This window comes from Phacochoerus africanus, chromosome 5, assembly GCF_016906955.1.
Source record: "Phacochoerus africanus isolate WHEZ1 chromosome 5, ROS_Pafr_v1, whole genome shotgun sequence".
Classification (NCBI taxonomy): Eukaryota; Metazoa; Chordata; class Mammalia; order Artiodactyla; family Suidae; genus Phacochoerus; species Phacochoerus africanus.
This window is the reverse complement of record NC_062548.1, coordinates 11,709,567-11,732,775: the sequence shown is the minus strand read 5'-3', so window position 1 is coordinate 11,732,775 and position 23,209 is coordinate 11,709,567. Positions and strand designations below refer to the sequence as shown.

General features: G+C 51.8%; 2 protein-coding genes across 5 annotated transcripts in view; one reads left to right on the top strand and one right to left on the bottom strand.

Annotated features, from left to right (window-relative positions):
* FKBP6 (FKBP prolyl isomerase family member 6 (inactive)) overlaps positions 1–8,630 on the bottom strand; it is a 37,864-nt gene extending 29,234 nt beyond the window's left edge. Inside the window, exons 1-5 of the mRNA XM_047779122.1 lie at positions 8,532–8,630; positions 8,213–8,330; positions 7,713–7,802; positions 6,731–6,933; positions 5,104–5,223 (exon numbers count right to left, since the gene is read on the bottom strand). Of these exons, the coding sequence (XP_047635078.1) occupies positions 5,104–5,223; positions 6,731–6,933; positions 7,713–7,802; positions 8,213–8,330; positions 8,532–8,591 (591 nt within the window). The 5' untranslated portion in view covers positions 8,592–8,630. The remainder of the gene's footprint in view (positions 1–5,103; positions 5,224–6,730; positions 6,934–7,712; positions 7,803–8,212; positions 8,331–8,531) is intronic.
* Positions 8,631–14,204: 5,574 nt separating this feature from the next.
* On the top strand, positions 14,205–23,209 carry TRIM50 (tripartite motif containing 50). 4 transcript variants are annotated; one of them, XM_047779844.1, is made up of 6 exons: positions 14,205–14,636; positions 18,453–18,548; positions 19,445–19,675; positions 19,791–19,810; positions 21,172–21,288; positions 22,208–23,209. In XM_047779844.1, exons 1-6 carry the CDS (start codon positions 14,238–14,240, stop codon positions 22,803–22,805), a joined length of 1,461 nt encoding a protein of 486 aa, XP_047635800.1. In that variant the 5' UTR covers positions 14,205–14,237; the 3' UTR covers positions 22,806–23,209. The 4 variants fall into 4 exon arrangements, with proteins under 4 accessions (XP_047635800.1, XP_047635803.1, XP_047635799.1 ...); XM_047779847.1 differs by having other exon boundaries at positions 21,172–21,297; positions 22,216–23,209; XM_047779843.1 differs by having other exon boundaries at positions 19,788–19,810.

Here is a 23,209-nt window from a genome sequence, read left to right as displayed (position 1 = left end):
CGTAACATGGAAAATAAAAAAGGGCCGTAGGAGGGAATGGTGAGTAACTGCTAATGGGTAGGGGGTTTCTTTTGGGGGTGATGAAATGTCCTGTGATTAGACAGTGGTAATGGCTGCACACTTTGGGACTACATTAAAAACCAGTGAATTGCCAAAGTGTGAATTTTATGGTATGTGAATCATACCGCAGCAACGATAAATAATAAATGGCTCTGGGAAAACTGGACAGCTACATGCAAAAAGAATCAAACAAGACTACCTTCTTACCCATACACAAAAAGTCAAAACGGACTAATGATTTAAAATATAAGACTTGAAACCACAAAACTTCTACCACAGGCAGTATGGTCTCTGACCCTGGTCTAAGTAATATTTTTTCGATATCTCTCTTCAGGTAGGGAAACAAAAGCAAAAATAAACATATGGGACCACATGAACTTTTGGAGTTCCCTTTGCAGCTCAGGGGTAATGAACCCATTTAGTATTCATGAGGACAAGGGTTTGATCCCTCCATCTGCCCAGTGGGGTAAGGATCCCAAGTTATCTCGAGCTTCTGCGTAGGTCGCAGACTTGGCTTGGATATGATGTTGCTATGGCGTAGGCCGGCAGCTGCAGATTAGACCCCTAACCTGGGAACTACCATATGCTGTGGGTGCAGCCCTAAAAGAGAGAGAGAGAGAAAAAAAAAAAAAAAAAAAGCTTTTGCACAGCAAAAGAAACTATCAAGAAAAAGAAAAGGCTACCAACGAATGGGAGAAGACACTTGCAAACAATATATCTGATAAGGGGTTGGTATCCAAAATATGCAAAGAATTCATACAACTCAACATGAAAAAAACCCAATTAAAAAAAATAGGCAGAAAATCCTAAGAGGCGTTTTTCCAAAGAAGGCATATAAATGGCCAGGAGGCACAAATGAAAAGTTGCTCAGCAATCACTAATCATTAGAGAAATGCAAATCACAACTACAATGAGATATTGCCTCATACATGTCAGAACGCCTATTATCAAAAAGACAACAGCCAACAAGTGCTGGCAAGGATGTAGAGAAAAGGGAACCCTCAGCACTGCTGGTGGAAATGTAAATTGGTGCCACCCCTATGGAAGACGGTATGGAGGTTATTTAAAAAATTAAAAATAGAACTACCATTTGATTCAGCAATTCCACTCCTGGGTATTTATCTGAAGAAAATAACATTAATTTGAAAAGATACATGTGCCCTATGTTCATTGTAGCATTATTTACAAGAGTCAAGATATGGAAGCAACCTAAGTGCTCGAAAACAATAAAGAAAATGTGGTATATATCTATATATACACAATAGGATATTATTCAGCCATAAAACAGAACAAAATCTAGCCATCTGTGACAGCAGGGATGGACCTAGAGGGTATCATGCTAAATGAAGTAAGAGAGATAAACACTGCACAATTTCACATATATGTGGAATCTAAAAAAATGAACAAACCTAACCAAACAGAAACAGAGCCATAGATACAGAGAGCAAACATGTGGTTGCCAGAAGGGAGGAGGTGGGAGAAGGAGAGAAAAAGGTGAAGGAGATTAAGAGGTATAAACTTCTAGGTGCAAAATAAATGAGTCATAGGTACAAAATGTACCATGTGAGGAATACAGTCAATAATTACGTATTTTTGTACAGTGACGGTAACTAAACTTAACATGATAATTTTGAAATGTAGAGAAATATTGAGTCACTATGTTATATAACAAACTAATGTAGTGTCGTGGTTCAGTTATGCTTCAAAAACAAAACAAACTCAGAAAAAGTGATCAGATTTGTGGTTATGAGAGGATGGAGAGGAGGAACTGGAAGAAGGCAGTCAAAGGTTCAAACTTCCAGTTATACTGTAAATTAGCACTGGTTATGAGATACAGCATGCTGAGTGTAATTAATGCTGCTTACGTTACATATGAAGGTCGTTAAGAGTAAATCCTAAGAGTTCTCATCACAAGGAAAAATATACTTCTTTTCTAGTTCTTCTCTCCCCGATTTTTAGGGCCACACCAATGGCATATGAAAGTTCCCAGGAGAGGGGTTGAATCGGAGCTACAGCTGCCGGCCTACACCACAGCCAAACAACGCCAGAACCAAGCCGCATCTGTGACCTACACCACAGCTCATGGCAATGCCGGATCTTTAACCCACTGAGCGAGGCCAAGGATCAAACTCCAATCCTCCTGGATCCTATTCGGGTTCATTAACTGCTGAGCCACGAAGGGAACTCCTCTAATTCTTTAATTGTATATCCAAGATGATGGAGGGTCCCTGAACTTACTGTGGTAACCATTTCATGATGTAAGTTACTGTGCTGCATCCCTTAAAACTTACACAGTGCTTTGTCAATTCTATCTCAAAACTAGAAGAAAAACACAGCACACAAACAGCACGAAAATTTAAGAACTCCAGAGAAAGAAAGATCCTTAAAATCTCTACAGAGAAAAACAATTAGGTCACACAGAAGGAACAGGAACTTAAAATGGTATCAGATTTTTTTTTTTTTTTTGGTCTTTTTAGGGCCTTGCCTGTGGCATGTGGAGGTTCCCAGGCTAGGGATTGAATAGAAGCTGCAGCTGCCGGCCTACCTCAGAGCCACATCAATGTGGGATCCCAGCTGCGTCTGCGACCTACGCCAGACAGCTCATGGTAATGCCTTAACCCACTGAGCGAGGTCAGTGATCAAACCCGCGTCCTCATGGATGTTAGTCCAGTTCGTTAGCCACTGAGCCACAATGGGAACTCTGGTATCAGACTTAATAGCAATTGCAATAGTGAAAACAGAACAACATTCTTCTTGAAAAACCTGAGGAATGGGGACTCTATCCTGGAGTTCTTTTTCTTCTTCTTTTTAGGACCACACCAGCAAATGGAAGTTCCCGGGCAAGGGGTCGAATAGGAGCTGCAGTTGCTGGCCTATGCCATAGCCACAGCCAAGCCAGATCTGAGCTGTGTCTTTGAGCCATACCACAGCTTGTGCAACATTGAATCCTTAACCCACTGAGCAAGGCCAGGGATTGAACCCACATCCTTACGGATATTAGTCAGGTTCTTAAGCCGCTAGGCCACAACGGGAACTCCTGGAATTCTTTACTCAGCTATGCTACCTGTTCAGTGTAACAAAAGTATAAAGTATATCTTTAAAATACAAGGTTTTTTACAGGAAAGGTTTTTTTCAAGTGAGCAGGCTCACTCCTAAGAAACTTCACAAAGTTATAGTATCTGTGATTCAACCTGTGAGCCAAAATCTGTACCTTCTGGGTTCAAGAAATCTGACCTTGTCCACATTCCAGAAGGCAACTGGCTCTCCCCTTCTCTCTCTCTGGGGTAAACGTGGCAGATGCTGTTAGCTGCTCACCCCATATCTCTCTCTGCTAACAGAGCCTCCGTTTCATTCAATGCAGCAACGTGCTAATCAAACTACACTTCCCAGCTGCCTATGCATATACCGCTAAGGGTGTCCATCTACCACGGGAAAAGCCAGTGAGATATAAAATAAGGTGGGGTGGGGGCAGATTCTGGAAGGTTCTTAACATAAACAAACACACTAGCCTCTTCTGCTCTCTCTTGTTCCTGCCCAGATGACCTTGTGATGCCGCAGGTTGAACAACCATCTTGGGGCGGGGAGAGAACAAAGATGCATTTACTGGAAGCTGTGCAGAAAGACATCTGGAACGTGGCTCCCTGATGGCTTCGTGGAACCGCCACGCCAGCCCTGGACTGCCTCCCTTCCTCCACAAGGGAAACTGATGTCTCTGGTTTATGTGAAGTACTGTTTTTCAGGATTTTTTTTTTTTGGTCTTTTGTCTTTTTTGTTGTTGTTGCTATTTCTTGGGCCGCTCCTGCGGCATATGGAGGTTCCCAGGCTAGGGGTTGAATTGGAGCTGTAGCCACCGGCCTACACCAGAGCCACAGCAACGCGGGATCCGAGCCGCGTCTGCAACCTACACCACAGCTCACGGCAACACCGGATCCTTAACCCACTGAGCAAGGCCAGGGATCGAACCCGTAACCTCATGGTTCCTAGTCAGATTCGTTAACCACTGCGCCACAACGGGAACTCCTGTTTTTCAGGATTTTATGGCTTACAACTGATTGCAGCAAATCCTGAATGTTTAGGCTCAACATGCAGATGAGAAAAGTCCAAATGCCCCGAGACTCTAAGCTTTATCCTTTCTGCCTCTGGAACGTAGGGCACAGAGTTCAGCACACAGAAAGGGCTCATAATATCTCCTGAATATGCTACAAAGCAAACAGTGAATTCCTGTCAGCATAACCTCCACACGAAACTAAGTCACAGTCAGAAGGTGGTGAGAATGAACTCAGAAATAAAGGAACGTCCACTGTCAAAGAGACATGAAATCAAGATGAGGTAGAGAAGTCAATTGGGAAGTGAGGATCCAAAACTAGAATGAAAAAATTTTAAATCTTTTTCTTGAAACACACATGCAGCTCAGTACAAAAAAATAAGTGTCCGGCTCAATGGATTTTCACAACTTGAAGACACCCGTGTAACCACATCCAGATCCAAGACTGTCCCTCACCCAGTCTTTTTTTATGTCTTTTTAGGGCCTCACCCAGGGCATATGGAAGTTTCTAGGGCAGGGGTCTAATTGGAGTTCTAGTTACCCGCCTATACCACAGGCACAGCAACTTGGGATCCAAGCCACATCTGCAACCTACACCACAGCTCACGGCAACGCTGAATCCTTAACCCACTGTGTAGGGCCAGGGATCAAACTCATGTCCTCACGGATACTAGTTGGGTTCATTACTCCAGATCTATAATGGGAACTCCTCACCTAGCCTTTAGTCCCCTGGCATGTGGATTTTTTTTTTTGGCTGCACCTGTGGCATGTGGAAGTTCCCAGGCCAGAGACAGAACCTGCACAACAGTGACTCACGTTGCTGGAGTGACAATGCCAGATCCTTAACCCACTGTGCCACAAGGAAACTCCTGGCATGCAGATTATTAAGTGAGATTTTTCTTAATGGCTGCACATGAGGAGCAGGGACAGAGACGAGGCCTCTATCTTTCAAATAAGGAAGTTTTCAAGGTTGAAACATACTTCTGAAACATTCTTACCCGTTTATATCTCATTTTGGCATCATAGAATCGATTTTGGCGGAAAAGGTAGTTGCCAAACTCCCGTTCGGTAGCTGCCACTTTTAGGACCTTCTCGAGTGGAAACTGATCTTGTTGATCCTGAGGATCAAAGACAAGGACACTCAGGAAGAAAAAACTGAAAGCCCCCGTGCCACAAGGCCAGGGTCAGGACAGTTACCAGTTCTTCTCCTTTAGATTATGAGCTTCTGTTCACTGTCACCTGTGAGCTAGGTGTCTCTGAGAAGTCACCTCCGTGATTCTCAAAAGAAGGCACGGCAGGTCCGTGTCACTACCACTCCCGTTTTATGGACTATAGAGCCAAAAGGAAGCCTGTTACCTTAGGTCTCCCAGAGATGCTCCCTAAATAGCAGTTTCTCATGGGATTAGAAACCAATGGAACTTGCCAAGCATAAAAGCTGGGGCTCACATTTAACAGGTCTTGGTCTGCCCAGCGCCCAGCTGGTCCTTCTGGCCATGATGCTCCCCCCAGGTACATACTGGACTCACCCACAGGGCCTCTTTATTTTTTTCTCCTTTTTACAGCTGCACCCATGGCTAAGGGTGAAATTGGAGCGGCAGCTGCTGGCCTACACCACAGCCACAGCAATATAGGATCCAAGTGGATCTGCCTACACCACAGGTTATAGCAATGCCAGATCCTCAGCCCACTGAGCAAGGCCAGGGATGGAACCCGCATCCTCATGGAAACTTAACCCCCTGAGCCACAGTGCGAACTCCTGTGTTGTGTTTTGTTTTTTTTTTTTTAGGAGAATGTTTATTTAATTTTTTTTTCACTGTGCCAGGTGGAACTTTCCAGGCCAGGAACTGAACCCCAGCCGCAGCAATGACAACACTGAATCCTTAACCACTAGGCCGCCAGTAAAGTCAGATCTCTTGACCCCATCCCCAAAGTTTCTAAATCAATACGGAAGAGGTGGGATCCAGGTTATCTTCAAGAACCTCTGTTTTGCAGGAAAATGAGGAAAAGGCAAGATCCCTCGCTTGACGTGGTGACAGTTTAGCTGGGGAGACATCATATAAATATGTAAACCTGGGCTGGATATCAAAGGCCACATGGACAGTCAGGGTGAACAGCATGACAAAGACAGGACCTGACTGCTGGTGATTAGAAGACCTATCTCTAAGCTCTAAGGGATGAATTAAGTGAAAGACTACAAAGCAAAGGCAATTTTTTTAAGTTATGGGGACAGAACCCATCTGTCCCAGTTTGCCTGGGATTGTCCCAGTTTACACCTGATGTCCTGCTATAATAAATTATATGGTCACCCTAGTCAGGATCTATCAATGCTTGATTTGCTGGAAACCACTGTTGAGAAACAAATGTTCACTGTCTTTCAGGGAGAGCTAGACAAACAGTGACTAAGAGACCAGCTCAGGCTGCTAGTCCCTAGCAGACTCTCAGCCTAGCACACATGCCTACACATGAAGCCAGACAGATACTAACAAGTGGGGAACTCCCCGCCCCCACCCCCCAGAGCCTCAGTGGAACCTGGGGCTGAGGATCATTGGCGGATAAGGATAATTACCAAAATACAAACCCATCCCATTCTCTCTCAAGTGCTGACATCTGTGCCCCAGGACTCACCACCGAGAGGGCACAAAACTTGTCCGACTCAGCAGAGTCCAGGAAGTCAAGGAGCTCAATCTCAAATAGGACGGTGGTGTTTGGGGGGATCAGGGGAGGACAGCCCAGTGTTCCGTAGGCGTAGGTCGGTTTGAACAGGAACCTTGCCAGCTCTCCTCTCCGCATGCTCAGAAGGCCCAGCTCCATGCCCCAAAGTGTGATGTCTGGAAGAAGGGATCAGAAGCATGGTGGAAGCCGACCCAGTATCTTGTTCCAATGCCAATGACTTTCTTCCCCCTTCCAGGTCCACATCTCTCTGCATGGTATCCCCAGCCTTTCTACACTGTGGTCCCAACACGCTTCTCAGCCTTGTTTCCCCACCACCACCACCTCCGTCCCAGACCTTAACTCCTCTAGGCTCTGCAGCAGCCTTCGTCCATGAAGTTCCTTCTTCCTCCAGTGTTGCCCCCGCCCCCACCCATGCCCAGCTTCTACCTTGGGGGGACTGCTATTCAAACGTTAGGGATCATGTCAAATGCCCCCTCTTCCAGGAAGCCTTCCCTAAACTTCCCAGCTGGAATTAACTCTACCTTCAATTGAGCACTGCCACAAAATATGGCTTACACTTCTGGAATATGTTAATCTCCCTCCCCCACACTGGCCCCAGACCTTCTAATCCTCAGTACCTCCTCTCTTTTCCCTGTGCTTTGGAGGTAGCAGGCATTCAATAGGTGTTGACTTAAACAACTAGCAAAGAAAAGTGTAGCACCCAATATTTAAGTCAGGCTGCAAAGATAACTCTGCCAGGAAGGCCATCTCCCAAACACCTATGTCTCAAGGAGGGAAGCATGGAAGACAACAGGGCTGGTTTAGCAAAGCCCAGCCTCAGGAAACTAACTCAAAGAATCAGCACTCCAGATCATTCTGTGGTCTTAGGGTGTTGCCCTCATTAGGGCAATTCCCCAAATGATCACTTCTTTTCCAGCTCTGTTTCTGAACTCACCCTCCCCAAGTTTCATGAGCCGAGGAGTTTTCCTAAAGCAGTTAGAATCAAAAGGCTTGTCCATGTGCTCCAGATATCCAGAGTATTTCACTGGGACAGAAGAAAGAGATAGTGGGAGGTAAACGGACCAAAGACACCCTCACCGCCCTTTCAAATTTCTTTAATTGTCCCACAAAAATAATGGAAGTTCCAGCTGCCCTTAAACTGCCCCTCACCAGGAGTGATTGGAAAAATCTTCGCTCAACGTTTGGAGGCCTGCCCATAGGCTCTGAGGTTCGAGAGCTGGGCTGGTGGGATCCCTTGTCCTCCGTAGTCCCATTACAAAGGGGTAAGGGGTTCCCTCCCTATCCCTTAAGACCCCAATTATAACAAAACTCATGTTTTAAACGTGGTCTCCAAAATCAAAGTGCAGAGCCAAGCCTGGTGCCCAACAAACCGCCAACACTTGGGCAATGCCAGCTTCCCGAGGGTGGACGGCAGGCGGGTCTGCAGTCCGTTACCGAGCACCGAAGCGTCGGGTGTCACCAGCTCTCCAGCCCCCTCTCGGATGACATCCTTCAACACGCCCCGGTCCCCGGAGATGTCCAGCATCCTCTGACTTAACCGCTGGTACAGAGACTGGCGGGGAATGAAACAGAGTCTCAGAGCCCGGGGCTGGCGCCCCGACTCCGGCGGCCAAGGCCCCTGCCTCCCCAGCGCCCGGGCCCTCACCTGGCTGGGGGCGACGTCCCTTTGCAAGGCTCCCGGGTTCCGGGCGCTGCCCCCCATCTCTGCGCGGCGCCCTCCCCCGCCCCGCGGCAGCTCGGCGCCCCTTTATACCTGGCCGTCCGCACCCAACCGCGGTGTTCCTTTCAGGGACCGCGAGGAGGAGCCGCTCATGGCTGCGCTCCAAACGCGGCCAACCGCCCTCAGGGCCCAGGCAGCGCGCAGGCGCGGGAGAGCGGCAAGGCACGTGACCGGGCACGTGACCGGGCGTACGCAGTTTGAGCAGGCGCAGATTGAGGGCACGTGGAGCCTCATCAGCCGTCTGACGAGGACAAGCAGGGGCTGACGGGGCCCGTGGCAAAGGCGCGAGGAATAAGGACCAGCAATGGGGCAGGGGGTGGCCAAGCTTTGGGCACGGGCCGGGTGAAGCAGGATGGTGAGGATAAGGCCTCAGAAACGGGGGGCTGCTGGAAGGGTCAGGCCTGGCAGCCCTGGGTTATTTCCACCGTCCCTCGTTCTGCTTTGCTGTGGCGGAAACGCACGTGCAGACAGGAACTTAATGTCAAACTGCCTTGTTCCTCAGAATTCAACGTGCTGACCCTCATCTGCTCATCACCGAATCTGCAAAGTCTGCGGCACCTGCAGCAGATTGGGCGCCTTCGGGTATCCCCCTGCGCTCTTGCACCCAGCGTGTCTTGACTGGTCATTTTCTTAGGCTTCTATGTGTCCCCCAAGCTCCCACCTTAAAACAAACCCGCCTCCCTCTGTCCCACGTCTCCACCTGCTACAGGTGGCCCCGTCCCGGTTCTTTGCAGGAAAAACTTCTCAAACGTGTTGCAGTAAAGGGCTTTTTCAACTATTCTGTCACCACCTCCTTACCCTCCATTTTCCTTCCTTTTTTTTTTTTTTTTTTTTTTGTAATGGCCGTACTCGAGGCATATGGAAGTTCCCAGGCCAGGGTTGAATCCCATCCACAGCTGTGATCTGCAGGACAGCTGTGGCAATGCCGGATCCTTTTTAGCCCACTGCGCCAGGCTGGGGATCAAACCCAAGCCTCTGCGGAAACCAGAGAAGCTGCAATTGGATTCTTAACCGTGTCACAGCAGGAACTCCTCCATTTTTAAAAAATTTTATTTTTTCTGTCTTTTTAGGGCCGCACCCGCAGCATATGGCGGTTCCCAGGCTAGGGGTCCCATCGGAGCTGTAGCTGCCTCTGTTTTCTTTTGAACTCACTTCAATACCACTTCCCCTCTGCTCCGTGCCACCCCCTCTGCTCTTGTTGCCAAATCTGGCAGATGCCTCTTTGTCCTCAGGTTACTAGGCACTTGTCAGCATGTGAGGAAGGGGACCTATCTGACCCTTAAACACTTTTTTCTCTTGGTTTCTGTATTTAGTTTTCTCTCACTATTGTAATAGAGGACCACAAAACTAGCTGTTCAAAGCACTACCTACTTACTGTCTCACAGTTCTGTGTGGTAGAAGTCTGACACCATTCTCACTGGGCTAGGTTCAAGGCGTTGGCCTCACTGGAGGATCTGGGGAAGGAGCCACTTCAAAGCCCACTAAGGTTATTGGCAAAGCCAGATCCCTGCAGCCCTAGGCCTGAGGTCCCTCTGGCCTTGCTGTCAGCCAGCACTGACCTTGAGCTTGTAGAGGCCTCTCTCTGGCCCTTGCACGTGGGCCCCTGCATCTCAGAGTCCACAACAGTGTGCCAGTTCCTTCTCAGGCTTGGAGGGACTGTTATCTGATTAATACTTTTATAGGCTTGGCTCCTTTCTGCCGCATCTCTCTCTGACTTTAGCCAGAGAAGATTCGCTACTATTGGATCGTGTGATTGGATTGGCTCCACCTGGATAACTCAGCTCCATGACTGTAATTACATCTTCAAAGTCCCTTTTGCCCTGTCAGGTAGTGTATTCACAGATTCCAGGAACTAGGGCGTGGATATCTTTGGCGATCCATTTGGCCTGTCACGCCTTCCTGGTCGCCACACTCTCTTGATTTTTCCACCTGCCTGGCTGTCCTTTCTCAGTCATCCTTCGTTTCCTGACCTCTAAACATTAGCCACCTTGGGGCCCTGTCTGGGAACCCCTTCTCTATTCCCAATCCCTGAGGGAGCTTGACCACGCCCACAGGTTTAAATATATGATGTACAGGTGGTGCATATGACGCCGGCCCAGAGCCTCCCCTGGGCACCCAAGCTCCAGGTGCCCGTGTGCAATTGTCTTTTTCGGTGATTTTCAAAGTGTAGTCCCCAGACCAGCAGCATCAGTGTTGCCTGGGAGCTCATTCGAAGTTGAGACACAATTGTTGGGCCCATCTCAGTACTCCTGAATCAGAAACTCTGGGACCAGAGCCCAGACATTTGTTTTAACAAGCCCCCCCAGGTGCGTCTTGTGTTTGCAAAGTCTGCAGACCACTGGGCTCCTCAGGGGCCCTTACCCGAATGTCCTCAGGCACCTGACTCTGGATTTCCCGTCTACCTTTTTCACCTGGATCTTCTTGGCATCGCTATCCTTCCATCTAGATGCTCAAGCCACAGTGATCCATTATCTATGCAGCAGCTAGAGGGATCTTTTCAAAGTATAATTCAGATATTTCCTTGCTTTAAAACCCTCCAGTAGCTCACACTGCTCCCGAAATTAAATCCAAGCCCTTCGGAGTTGCAGCTGTGGTAAAATGGGATCTGTGGTGGTTTGGGAGCGCTGGGTTGCAGGTTCAATCCTCAGCTGGGCAGAATGGGTTAAGGATCTGGCGTTGTCACAGCTGTGGCTTAGGTTGCAACTATGGTTGGATCTGATCCCTGGCCCTGGAACTCTGTATGCCGTGGGAGGCAAAAAAAAAAAAAAAAAAAAATTCCAAACCTTTGCCCTGATCTACAGGGCCCTCCCTGCCGAGCCCCCTGAGCTCATCTGCTATTCCCTCGCATTTGCTGTGATCCAGCACCCAGTCTCCTCTCTGGTGATCTCACACATACGGTTGACCCTTGAACAACACGGGTTTGACTTCCGAAGATCCACTTACACGTGGATATTTTTCACTAGTAAATACTGCCATGTTACACAATCTGTGGCTGGTTGAATCCACGACAGAGCGGGACGACCATAAGGTACAGGAGGATTAATCCCCACACTGCTCAGGGGTCAACTGTACTGAGCTCTTTCCAGCCTCAGGGCCTTTGCACTTCCTGATTCATTGCCTAGTCCTCCCTTTCAGGTGGTTGGCTTCCTTGTATTCTCCAGTTCTCAGCTCAACCATCCCTCCTGAAAGATTGTCCCTCCGCCTTCTCAAGTGCACCTCAAAATCTGGCCACCCCATCTCCCTCTTTCTCACCACACCGTTCACATCCTGCATAGCATTTAACACCGTTACATTATCTTGTTTATTTATGGGCTCATCCTACTCCTCTTCCATGTACTATAAACTCCAAAAGGACAGTAACTTTGTTTTGTTCTCTCATGTCTCCCTAACACTCAGCCCAATGCTTGACACATGGCAGGTTCTCAATGAATATTTGTCCAATTATATAAAATTGGCTTTCTGCCTGCCTAGACCAGACCTTGGTCTTGCTTGTCCCTGGGGTGGAGACCTCACCCCACCAACAGATGTGGGTGCTTAGGCCTGTGGGGGTCATGGCCTGCTAGGCCAGGGCTCCTTGTTGCCTAACGCTTCTGGAGACCCTCTCCCACCCCTGTCTTTTCCATTCAGTGATTTCCCGCCCCACCCCCACCCCCCATGAGAGGCGTAGTGTAGTACCGTCATGATATTTGTTACCTGTATGAACAAAATGTCATTGAACCTCTTAAACCTTTGAAAGACTTTTAATAAAAGGTTCAAAATGCAATAGTCTTGAGTAGAAGTTGGACACAAAAGGATACATACTAGGTAGTTCTGATTATTTGAAATTCAAAACCAGGCCGCTTTAATCTATGATGATATGAGTCAAGGTCGCGGCTCCCCTCTTGAGGGGTTCTGACTGGGGACACGTGAGGATGCTTCTGGGTGCGGGAAACGTTCTGTATCTTGATTTTTTAAAAACGTTTCCCAGTTTATTATAAAGGATGCAGATGAACAGCCCGACAAAGAGGTGGACAGGGTGAAGTCTGAAGAGGCCAGAGCACAGGGTCTTTCACCCCCATGGAACTGGGGTCCCCCCGCCCCAGTACATGGATGTGTTCACCAACCCAGAAGCTCCTCTGGATCTTGCCCTTGAGAGTGAGTAAACATGTATCAATTGGACCTCAAGTCCATGGTTAAGATTTGTGCACTTTAGGAGTTCCTGCCGTGGTGCTATGGGTTAAGAATCCGACTACAGTGGTTCCAGTCACTGCAGAGGTGTGGGTTCGATCCCTGGCCCAGTGCAGTGGGTTAAAGGAGCCAGTGTAGGTTGTAGCTGCAGCTCAGATTCAATCCCTGGCCCAGGAACTTCCATATGCTGTGGGTGTGGCCATGAAAAAAAAGATTTGTGCATTGTGTAGAAATTATACATCAACTTAAAAATCTAGGGAAATAAAAATACCTTCAACATTTGAGAGAGATCGAGATGAGAAAGAATTGTGTCAGAGCATGAGTCAAGTCCCGTTTGGGGTCCATAAGGTATGAGGAGGTGCCAGGGCCTCTGTCTCCGCCCCTCCCCCATGCCTGGCCAAAGCAAGCCCTTGAGTATTGCAGTTATCAGAGGCGGGCTCCCTGGTCCCGTGATGTAGCCCAGTTTCCACCTGATTCTGAGTGACCTTGGGGACACCAGGGTGTTTCTGGGAAAGGGGAGGAGGAAAGGGGCAGAGATTAGGTCGAACAGGTGTCCAGCTGCAATCCCCAGGTCCCTACACCTGCCATCCCATCCTGGGCAGAGGAGAAGCTGGAGCAGACTGAGTCGGTGATGCTGGTGTGAGGCCCCAGTGGGGGGCTCAGTGGATCCAGAGAAAGCAGTGGTCAGTGAGGGGTTCTCCCTGAGCCCACTGCCGACTTCCGGTGAGATGCTTCTCCTCTCTCAGTGCCAATCAGCTTTCACAAGGGAGCGGGGAGGAAGCCCAGGAGCCAGCCTTCTGAGGTCTCAGACTCTCTGGAAGAGTTTCGTTGCTTTAGATTGATGGGGGTTCACTGGAATGCAGATTTCTGGGGTTCACTGGAGCTGTGTGAAGGGGTGACTCAGGAATTCTGTTCCATCTGTGCTTCCAACAGCTGCTAGCCAATTTGAGAACCATCTAGAAGGTGGGGAGGACCTTGGCTTGTTTTTGCCGTTCAGGTCTAGGTCAGGAGCTGGGCCGGAGTTTGCGTTATTAGTGTCACCCCAAGTGACCCTGCAGCTAGCCCCTTTTGTGTTTACCTCTCAATCCGAGTTAAAAATGTGGAATCCCTGGAGTTCCCATTGTGGCTCAGTGGAAATGAACCCAGCCAGGATCCATGAGGATGAGGTTTCTTGATCCCTGGCCCTGCTTAGGGGGTTAAGGATCCAGCGTTGCCGTGAGCAGTGGTGTAGGTCACAGACTCGGCTCGGATCCTGCATTGCTGTGGCTGTGGGGTAGGCCGGCAGCTGTAGCTCCAGTTCGACCCCTAGCCTGGGAACTTCCATGTGCTGCACCTGCGGCCCTAGGGAGGGAAAAGTTGTGGAATCCTGGACCTCCAAGTGACCACTCGTTTCATTTAAGCCCTTTGTTTTCAAGACAGGAAAACCAGCCTAAGGTCATAGTGGGTCTGAGCTGGAATGCAGGACCGGTGTCCTTAAGAGCCTCTCATTTCAGGGTCCTTGGGGGCCAGGGCTGAAGGAGTGGAGGGAGCAGGCTCCAGGGAGGCTGCCCTGGGCCCCCTAGGGTGCTGTGGATGGCGTGGCAGGTGAGTGTGCCTGAGCTGGAGGACCGCCTGCAGTGCCCCGTCTGCCTCGAGGTCTTCAAGGAGCCCCTGATGCTGCAGTGCGGCCACTCCTACTGCAAGGGCTGCCTGCTGTCCCTGTCCCGCCACCTGGACTCGGAGCTGCGCTGCCCTGTGTGCCGGCAGGAGGTGGACTCCAGCAGCTCCCCGCCCAACGTCTCCCTGGCACGTGTGATCGAAGCCCTGCAGCTCCCTGGGGACCCGGAGCCCCAGGTCTGCACGCATCACCGGAACCCACTCAGCCTCTTCTGCGAGAAGGACCAGGAGCTCATCTGTGGCCTCTGCGGCCTGCTGGGCTCCCACCAGCACCACCGGGTCACCCCCGTCTCCACTGTCTATAGCCGCATGAAGGTGGGCAGCGAGGCTGCTGGGGGGACAGGGAGCTGGGCTTCGCGGAGGGACCCGGAAGGAGCACAGTCCTGCACCTTGGTACCACCACAGAGGGGCCTGGGGGACCAGCCATGTCCTGGAGCATAACTTGATCACTTTTGAGTGGCAGCTCCAGGCCCCAGGTGCTGGGGATCCAGCGATCTATAGGCCTTGCATCCCTTGCAAGCCCCTCCCCTGCTTTTCCCCTGTAGTGGTCATTCCTTTGGCGAGTGGTCCGTGGACTGCTGTCTGAGGCACAGGAAGGCAGCGACTGTGTTTTTGCCCCTGGGATAGTCCTGTGCCAGCAGGTTGTAAATGTGTTGTGGAATCAGTGGATTCCTGCCCTCACGGACCGTTGCCTCCTAACTAGCAGGTCATCTTTTAGAGTGAATAATAATGACGATGATACCATCGTAGGTTAGTTAGTTGATCTAAGGTTTATGAAGGGTGGGTTATCTTTGTATTTACACATGAGGAAACTGAGGTTCAGAGAAAGTAAACATCTTAGGATCAGTTTGTCAGTGGCAGAGCGAGGACTCAAACCAGGGCCAGGTTTTGTTTTTTGTTTTTTTTTTTTTTTGTTTGTTTTTTTTCCCCTTGGCAGCAGATCAGCAGAAGGCAGGATGGGCTCTCAGAAGGGAACTGTTCTGGAGGACCTGACCTGCTGTCTGCAGAGGAAGGGGAAGGAAGGGTGATGGGTGACGGAAGACAGGGAATCAGGCAGGAAGAAGGCAAACATCAAAATTTACAAGCAGAGGGCGTTCCCGTCGTGGCTCAGTGGTGACAAACCTGACTAGCATCCATGGGGACACAGGTTCGATCCCTGGCCTGGCTCAGTGGGTTAAGGATCCGGTGTTGCTGTGAGCTGTGGTATAGGTCACAGATGGGGGCTTGAATCCCGCGTTGCTGTGGCTGTGGTGTAGGCTGGCAGATGCAGCTCTGATTCGATTCCTAGCCTGGGAACTTCCATATGTTGTGGGTGTAGCCCTAAAAAGACAAGAAAAAAAAAAAAAAAGATTTGCAGGCAGAGGGCCCCTGGAAACTGTTCCAGAGATTTCCTGGCTGAGTGCTCCGGCAGCATTTCTTTGCTCCTCCAATGCTTGGAGACAGTAATAAGGGTGCAGAAGGCCAACCGGGTCATCCACCAGCCCCTCCTACTCACAGACATTTCTGGGCATCTAGTATGTAGTAGGTGCTATGCAGGTGCCCATGGTACAGTAGTAAGCAAGAAGTTCACCCTGCCCCAGAGCAGAGTTTGGGGGCTGGACAGAGTGCTGCACATCAGGTGCTGCTCAAGGTTAAATACAGGCAACAGTGAGACCACCTGGAACATGGCTCCTGCATGGTCTCGGGTGGTCAGGGAGGGCTTCCTGGAGGAAGTGTACTGCCGAGCCACTCCTGAACTATAAGGAGGACTTGAAAAGAAAGAAGGGGAGAAAAAGCAAAAGGAGGCAAAACATGCAAAGGCCAGCAGGCAAACATCATGGCACACTTGAGGAATTACACATTTTCCCATTAAGGGAGAGTGAGGTAAGCAGGGGCCAGGCCAGTAAAAGGCCTATGTGACATGAGAAGGGACTTGGGATTTATCCAGAGGACCAGGGTTGGCGGGTTTCAAGCAGAGTATGTATGACGTGGCCTGTTCCCTCTGCCAGGTGGTAGGTGGGAGAGTGAGGCTGGGAATACGAGGGTGGGGGGATCTATATACCGGTGGTCCTTGGAGTCACAGGTGTGGTGAAGACCGACCAGGAGAGTGGGCAGAGCGGTGGGGAAGACCCCAAAGACACCCCCAGGGGCACCGGGGCTTGAGATTTGGGTTGAGAGAGAACCCCGCAAAGGGGACTGAAAATTCCCAGAGGGAGCAGGGAGCAAGGACACTGGGTTTTAACAGCAGAGTGTGCCCAGCAGAAGGGACCCCAGGGAGCCTGTCGTTTCTGGCCAGAAGCCAGAGAGGCCTTGGGTTCCAGTTTCGGATGTGGATTTACGTTCCTTTATCAGATCTCTTTCATGCATTCCCGTTTTCTTCTATTGAAATCTTTTGTTTGTTTGTTTGTTTGTTTGTTTTGTCTTTTTGCCTTTTCTAGGGCCTCTCCCGTGGCATGTGGAGATTCCCAGGATGGGGTCCGGTTGGAGCCGTAGCCACTGGCCTACGCCAGAGCCACAGCAACGCAGCATCCGAGCCGCGTCTGTGACCTACACCATAGCTCACGGCAACACCGGATCCTTAACCCATTGAGCAAGGCCAGGGATCAAACCCAAAACCTCGTGGTTCCTAGTCAGATTTGTTAACCACTGCACCACAATGGGAACTCCTCTCCTATTGAAATCTTAAGATACTTTATGTTTCACATAATTCTGTTTCCGCTCACGGTGCTCACAGCGGCCCAGCGGATGAGAAATAACAGGTCCCATCTGTCTCTGTCTCAGGCGGGTTAGCTTTGGGATGCCCCTCTCAGGCTGCTGTGAGACCAGACGCCTTCCTAGGGAGAGCAAGGACTCTGTTCACTTATCTCCATGCTGCCTTATTATTATTATTATTATTTTCTTTCTAGGGCTGCACCCGTGGCACATGGAATTTCCCAGGCTAGGGGTCGAAGTGGAGCTGCAGCTGCCAGCCTACACAACAGCCACAGCCACAGCAACGCGGGATCCGAGCTGTATCTGCGACCTACACTGCAGCTGCCAGCAATGCCTGATCCTTAACCCACTGAGCGAGGCCAGGAATCAAAAGCACATCTTCGTGGATGATAGTCGGGTTTGTTACCGCTGAGCCAGGACGGGAACTCCCATGCTGGCCTATTTTTTTTTTTTTTTTCCCCTCAACTCCCTTCCTGAAAGGCTCTTACAGCTGACTTCTACTCGGGTGCTCCCTAAGGCAAAGGTTCTACATACTCCTTGGGCACAAACGAGCAGGGCTCCCATCAGGTGGTCTGGGTGGGTCTGGCTAGGTGGGATGTGGGGCCAGGGCAGCCCAGGAGAAGTGGGTTTACTTCAGCCCAGGAGACCCTAAATCCAGGCTGGGCCCAAGGCTCCTGGGGATGGATTCGGGTCTTTATAGGAAGGGAGTGGGCACTAGGGGTAACCTGAGCCCCTGCAGGCGCCATTGGGCATGGGGCCAGCCTTTTGGGGTGACTCTTGATCAAATGCTCACTAATTCTGGACTTGCTGGTGACCAGTGAGTTAAGCAGGTGGGCACCCTCTGGGCAGCAGATCCAGGAGGGAGTGTTGACTTGAGATTGGCACACACCTCCCTTGGGTGTTGTGTGGTGACCTCTGGGTGGCTATAACTGTTTAGCATCTCTCCCCATGACATAGGGGTGACACGGAGGTCCTCTTCTGTCTGGACAGTTCCTCCTCTCAGTGTGGAATTTTTTTTTTTTTTTTTTTTTGTCTTTTTGCCATTTCTTGGGCCGCTCCCGCGGCATATGGAGGTTCCCAGGCTAGGGGTCGAATCGGAGCTGCAGCCCCCGGCCTACGCCAGAGCCACAGCAACGCGGGATCCGAGCCGCGTCTGCAACCTACACCACAGCTCACGGCAATGCCAGATCCCCAACCCACTGAGCAAGGGCAGGGATCGAACCCGCAACCTCATGGTTCCTGGTCGGATTCGTTAACCACTGCGCCACGATGGGAACTCCTCAGTGTGGAATATTCTTGAGTCGTTTTACCTATCTGGGGGTCAAGGGTACCAGCAGCTCCCTGGTTCCACTGGGAGTGCCTGTGGCTGTTGGGATGCTCCCAGGGGCTGGAAGGGTGAAGGCGTCGGTGGCTCATGGGGCTGCGGGCTGTTGCCTCCAGGAGGAGCTAGCAGCCCTCATCTCTGACCTGAAGCAGGAGCAGAAGAAGGTGGAAGAACAAGTCGCCAAACTGGTGAACAACAGGACCCGGATTGTCGTGAGTTCCCTGCGCCCCTGTGTCCTCCCCTGCGACCAGCCCCCTTCCCTTTCCTGCAGAGCCCAGTTCTGATTTGTCCTTTGCAGGAACCTGTGCCCTCGGTATGAAGCCAGAGTTCAAAGCATTCCAGGGCGGGGTGGGGAAAGCGCAAAGACTCTTAGGGGAATTCGGCATGGTTGTCAGGACTGTCTCCACACGCGCCTATGTCCCCCATGCCCTTGGGACTGAGATAATGCAGAACCCAAGTCCTGGAGGTAAACAGCCCAACGCATGGGCCTGACCACCCGCCCCCTGCCACCTGGGTCTGCTTGACCTTGACAGCCTGTGCAGTGCCCTCTGGGTACCCTGGAGAGGGGGGTGTGGAAAGGCCTGAGGCCCTCAGCGGCTGCTTTTCCCAAATGAGGGGCCCCATTGGGGCTGGAAGGCTGTAGGGATCACGAAACAGGAGCCCTGCAGGGATCGTGAAACAGGAGCAGGGGACCTTGAGGGTCAACTCAGTGAATCTTCCTCAGCCTGGAGAGGGAGGCAGCAGTACCCAGTCTGAAGGAGGGTGACCCAGGGCATGCTCGTTATCGCCAAAGCCTGCTCGCTGGGGCCTTTCAGGCTTTTTTGCAGTGTGGAACCCTGGGATAAAGCCAGATCTTACGTAGGGCGGGACAGAGCCACTGCGTCTGAACCAGGAGGTGGAGGCCCAGCCTCTGCCCCGCCGCTATTGCCCGCCCCATGGCCACATCTGGGATCCCTTGACCCAGCGCGAACACACACCCCAGCCAGAGTCAGCCCTGGGCCTTGGGTCCCAGCCCCTTTGGGAAAGCCCAGGAAGGCCTGGGCAGCCAGGCTCTGGAGCCCCAAGGTCAGCTGCGGCTCCTGCCCTGACCGGCCCCTCCCTGTCCCAGAATGAGTCTGATGTCTTCAGCTGGGTGATCCGCCGCGAGTTCCAGGAGCTGCACCACCTGGTGGACGAGGAGAAGGCCCGCTGCCTGGAGGGGGTGGAGGGTCACACTCGTGGCCTCGTGGCCTCGCTGGACATGCAACTGGAGCAGGCCCGGGGTGCTCAGGAGCGGCTGGCCCAGGCCACGTGTATGCTGGAGCAGTTTGGGAATGAGAGTCACCACGAGTTCATCCGGGTGAGTGGACAAGGGACTGTCCTCCAGGCCGAGGCCCCAGGGCCCCAGGACCCTCCCCTCCTAATGGCTTTAGCCTCCTCCATGCTCTTACCTGCCCCCTCTTGTCTTCCAGAAGTACCACTCCACGGCCTCCAGGTAATTACCACAGAGGGAACTCTCGGCGAGGGTCTGGTGGCTGCAGGAAAGGGCATCTCGTCTCCACTAGATCCTCCCTTCACTTTTGCTGCTGCCAGTGCCCGGGGCAGCCGCCCACCTCTGGCTCTGTACCCAAGCCCGGGGAAAGTCATGTCTCTGCCTTCAGGGGTCTCGAAGACTAGAGGTGGCCATGAACTAGAGTTACATCACTGTGGGTACCTAGAACAGTAGAAGTTCACCCAAGCTACAGAATTAACACAGAGGAGGTGACTCTGGGAGGCTGGCAAAGACCACACACAGGTGGGATGGCTGAGAAGGACAGAGGACAGGTGTTTGCAGGCAGGCTGGGTCACATGACAGAGTGAAGCGTGTGTGTGTGTGTGTGTGTGTGTATTTGGAGTATTATGAGAAGTTCAATATCATGGGTATTTAGGGAGTTCCCATCATGGCTCAGTGGTTAGCAAACCCAACTGGCATCCATGAGGACATGGGTTCAATCCCTGGCCTTGCTCAGCGGGGTAAGGATCCGGCATTGCCCTGAACTGTGGTGTAGGTCACAGACGTGGCTCAGAGCCCTTGTTGCTATGGCTGTGGTGTAGGCCAGCAGCAACTGCTCCAATTGGATCCCTAGCCAGGGAACCTCCATATACTGCTGGTGTGGCCCTAAAAAGACAAAAAGACCAAAAAAAAAAAATCATGGGTGTTTAGTGTGGGTGTGATGCAGGGCAGAACAGGAGCTGAGGGGGGTGAGGTGGGTAATGAAACATACACCACATCTGGTGGGAAGCGGTCAGATCCATGTTCCAGTCCCAACAAACGAATCACCCATAAGGTTCCAGAGCCAGGGCTTAGGCCAGTTTAGGAGTCTCCTTGTTTTCTCAAATTTTCCTTAGAATTAAACATAATTTGGTGAGGAGAATTGGCTGAAACAAATGGACAGAGGACCTGATTGGCTGAGTTTGGTTTCCACTCCAGCTGGAGCTGGGGGCCATGGTCCTCCAGTGCAGAGATGTGAGCCTCAGACAGCACTCATCAGAACCACCTGGAGAGCTCATTAAAATACAGATCCCTGGGCCCCAGTAACTGGTTATGATTCATCAGGTCTGGGATGGGACCCAAGAAAATTTGCATTTCTAACAAGCCCCCAGGTGCTGCTGCTGGCCCCAGGCCTGCACCTGGAGAGCTCCCCATGTGGTGTGTTTTCCCTCCCCGGAAGGAGGCGGGACTCTGAGAGGGGTGGCGGGGAGGACAGGATGGGCCCGGGCCTCTGAGCTGCGGATTGGCTGGTTGGACCTGCATTCGGATGAAGGGGCGGGGTGCACGGTAAGTCCTCCACCCTCACTGTGAACCACTGCTCCCAGCGCAGAGCTCCAGCAGGCCCGGCTCTTGGAAGGTGCATTCAGCCCCATCTCCTTCAAACCAGGCCTGCACCAGGCCGACATCAAGCTGACGGTGTGGAAAAGGCTCTTCCGAAAGGTTTCTGCCAGGTGAGGCCCCCACCCATCCTCCTTCCTGGGTGCTGCCTCTCTGTGAGGTGCAGAGAACTGCATGGTAGGCGGGCACGGTTCGCGGGGAGGGCGCAAGGGTGGGCTTCCACCAGCAGAGGGCGCTCGAGCTCAGCGCCATCTCTTACTAACCTGTGACTGGGCGAGCGGTGTAATGTCTGAGCGTCAGTTTCCTCGCCTATAAGGAGCCCACCTTGCAGGGCTGCGTAGTTTCTAAATTGACGTGTGTGTGTGTGGTTTAGTGCTTAATAAATGATAGCTGTTGCTCTGCCAAAAATAACTCAGACATTTAATTAACCCCTTCGTTACCAGTACATCAGGGAGCTCAATCAATAGACTGGTTTCATCCAACAAAGGCAAAAAACAGGGTTTATTTAAGAGGTAAAGGAGGCAAGGGGAGTACAAAACAGCAGATAATCTCTGAATCGTGAATGCTGTTTGCATGTTTGGGGTGTAAACTGATTTGCAGGCAGTGAGCCAAGAGCTCAGGGGGGATGGTTTGTCCTTGATGAGGCTGCTGGGGTAGCCAAGAAGCAACTGCGGTTGTTAGAGTCTTCGGAAAACCTGAGGAGGAAGCTAAGGTGCTTCCTCACACAACAGGCCATCTTCCAGGCCTTCCATCAGCACCTCCACCTTAGGCAGGTCACCTGCACCGTGTCCCTTACCAGAACGCCTCTGCTCACAGTGGCCGTTTCCTCCATCCTTCAGGCATCTTTCAGTCATTCTGCAAACCCCCTCGGGGATGCCTGCTCTGTGCCCGGCCCCTTCTAGACCCCTCGGGTACAGGGATGAGGCCGACTCGGTTCCTCTCCCGAGGAGCTCGGGCCTCCCATCAGCCTCCCTCGGGCAGGGCCTTCTGCCTCCTTCATGGCTTGAAAACGCGTCTCTGATCTTTCCCAGCCCCAGAGTCTCTCAAGCTGGATCCCACCACGGCCCACCCACTCCTGGAGCTCTCCAAGGGCAACACGGTGGTGCAGTGCGGGCTCCTGGCCCAGCGGCGCGCCAGCCAGCCCGAGCGCTTCGACTACAGCACGTGCGTCCTGGCCAGCAGGGGCTTCTCCTGCGGCCGCCACTACTGGGAGGTGGTGGTGGGCAGCAAGAGCGACTGGCGCCTGGGGGTCATCAAGGGCACGGCCAGTCGCAAGGGCAAGCTGAGCAAGTCCCCAGAGCATGGCGTGTGGCTCATTGGCCTGAAGGAGGGCCGGGTGTATGAGGCCTTCAGCTGCCCGCGGGTGCCCCTGCCCGTGGCCGGCCACCCCCACCGCATCGGCGTCTACTTGCACTACGAGCAGGGGGAGCTCACCTTCTTCGATGCTGACCGCCCCGATGACCTGCGGCTGCTCTACACGTTCCAGGCGGACTTCCAGGGCAAGCTCTACCCCATCCTGGACACATGCTGGCACGAACGGGGCAGCAACTCCCTGCCCATGGTGCTGCCCCTGCCCAGCGGGCCAGGCCACCTCACCCCCTCACAGCCCACCAAGCTCTAGCGTTGCTTGCAGGGGCTGCCTTCCCAGCTGGGCGCAGGGGCTCCAGGGTCCCGCTGGGTCTGGCGAGCAGAGGTGGTGTCTTCATTGTTCAGGGGAGCTCTTCCTGCCTGGGTGTCGCTAGAAACAGTGACAGGGAGAAAAGGCCCACAGTCCCATCCCCATTAGCCAGGGGCATGTTTATCAAGCTCTCTCCAGGCCGGTATCAACCTGCGCATTAACTGGCAGAGGAAGGCCTTGGTGTCTGTGCGTCAAGCTGGGTTCCCTTGGTGCCTCCCGGCCACAATCTCTGCTTATTCTTCGATCTTAGGGTAGAAACACTTCCGCCCATAATTTCCCCCATCATTGTGAACTTTAAATAACTTAAAGGATAATAAATTTGACATTATTTCTTCCTTTTCAAATAA

Coding starts and splice junctions, on each gene's coding strand:
- TRIM50 (XM_047779843.1), top strand. CDS start 14,238: ATGGCGTGGCAGGTGAGTGTGCCTGAGCTGGAGGACCGCCTGCAGTGC. Junction 19,676..19,787: donor GTCACCACGAGTTCATCCGG/GTGAGTGGACAA, acceptor CTTGTCTTCCAG/AAGTACCACTCCACGGCCTC. Junction 19,811..21,171: donor TACCACTCCACGGCCTCCAG/GTAATTACCACA, acceptor CACTGCTCCCAG/CGCAGAGCTCCAGCAGGCCC.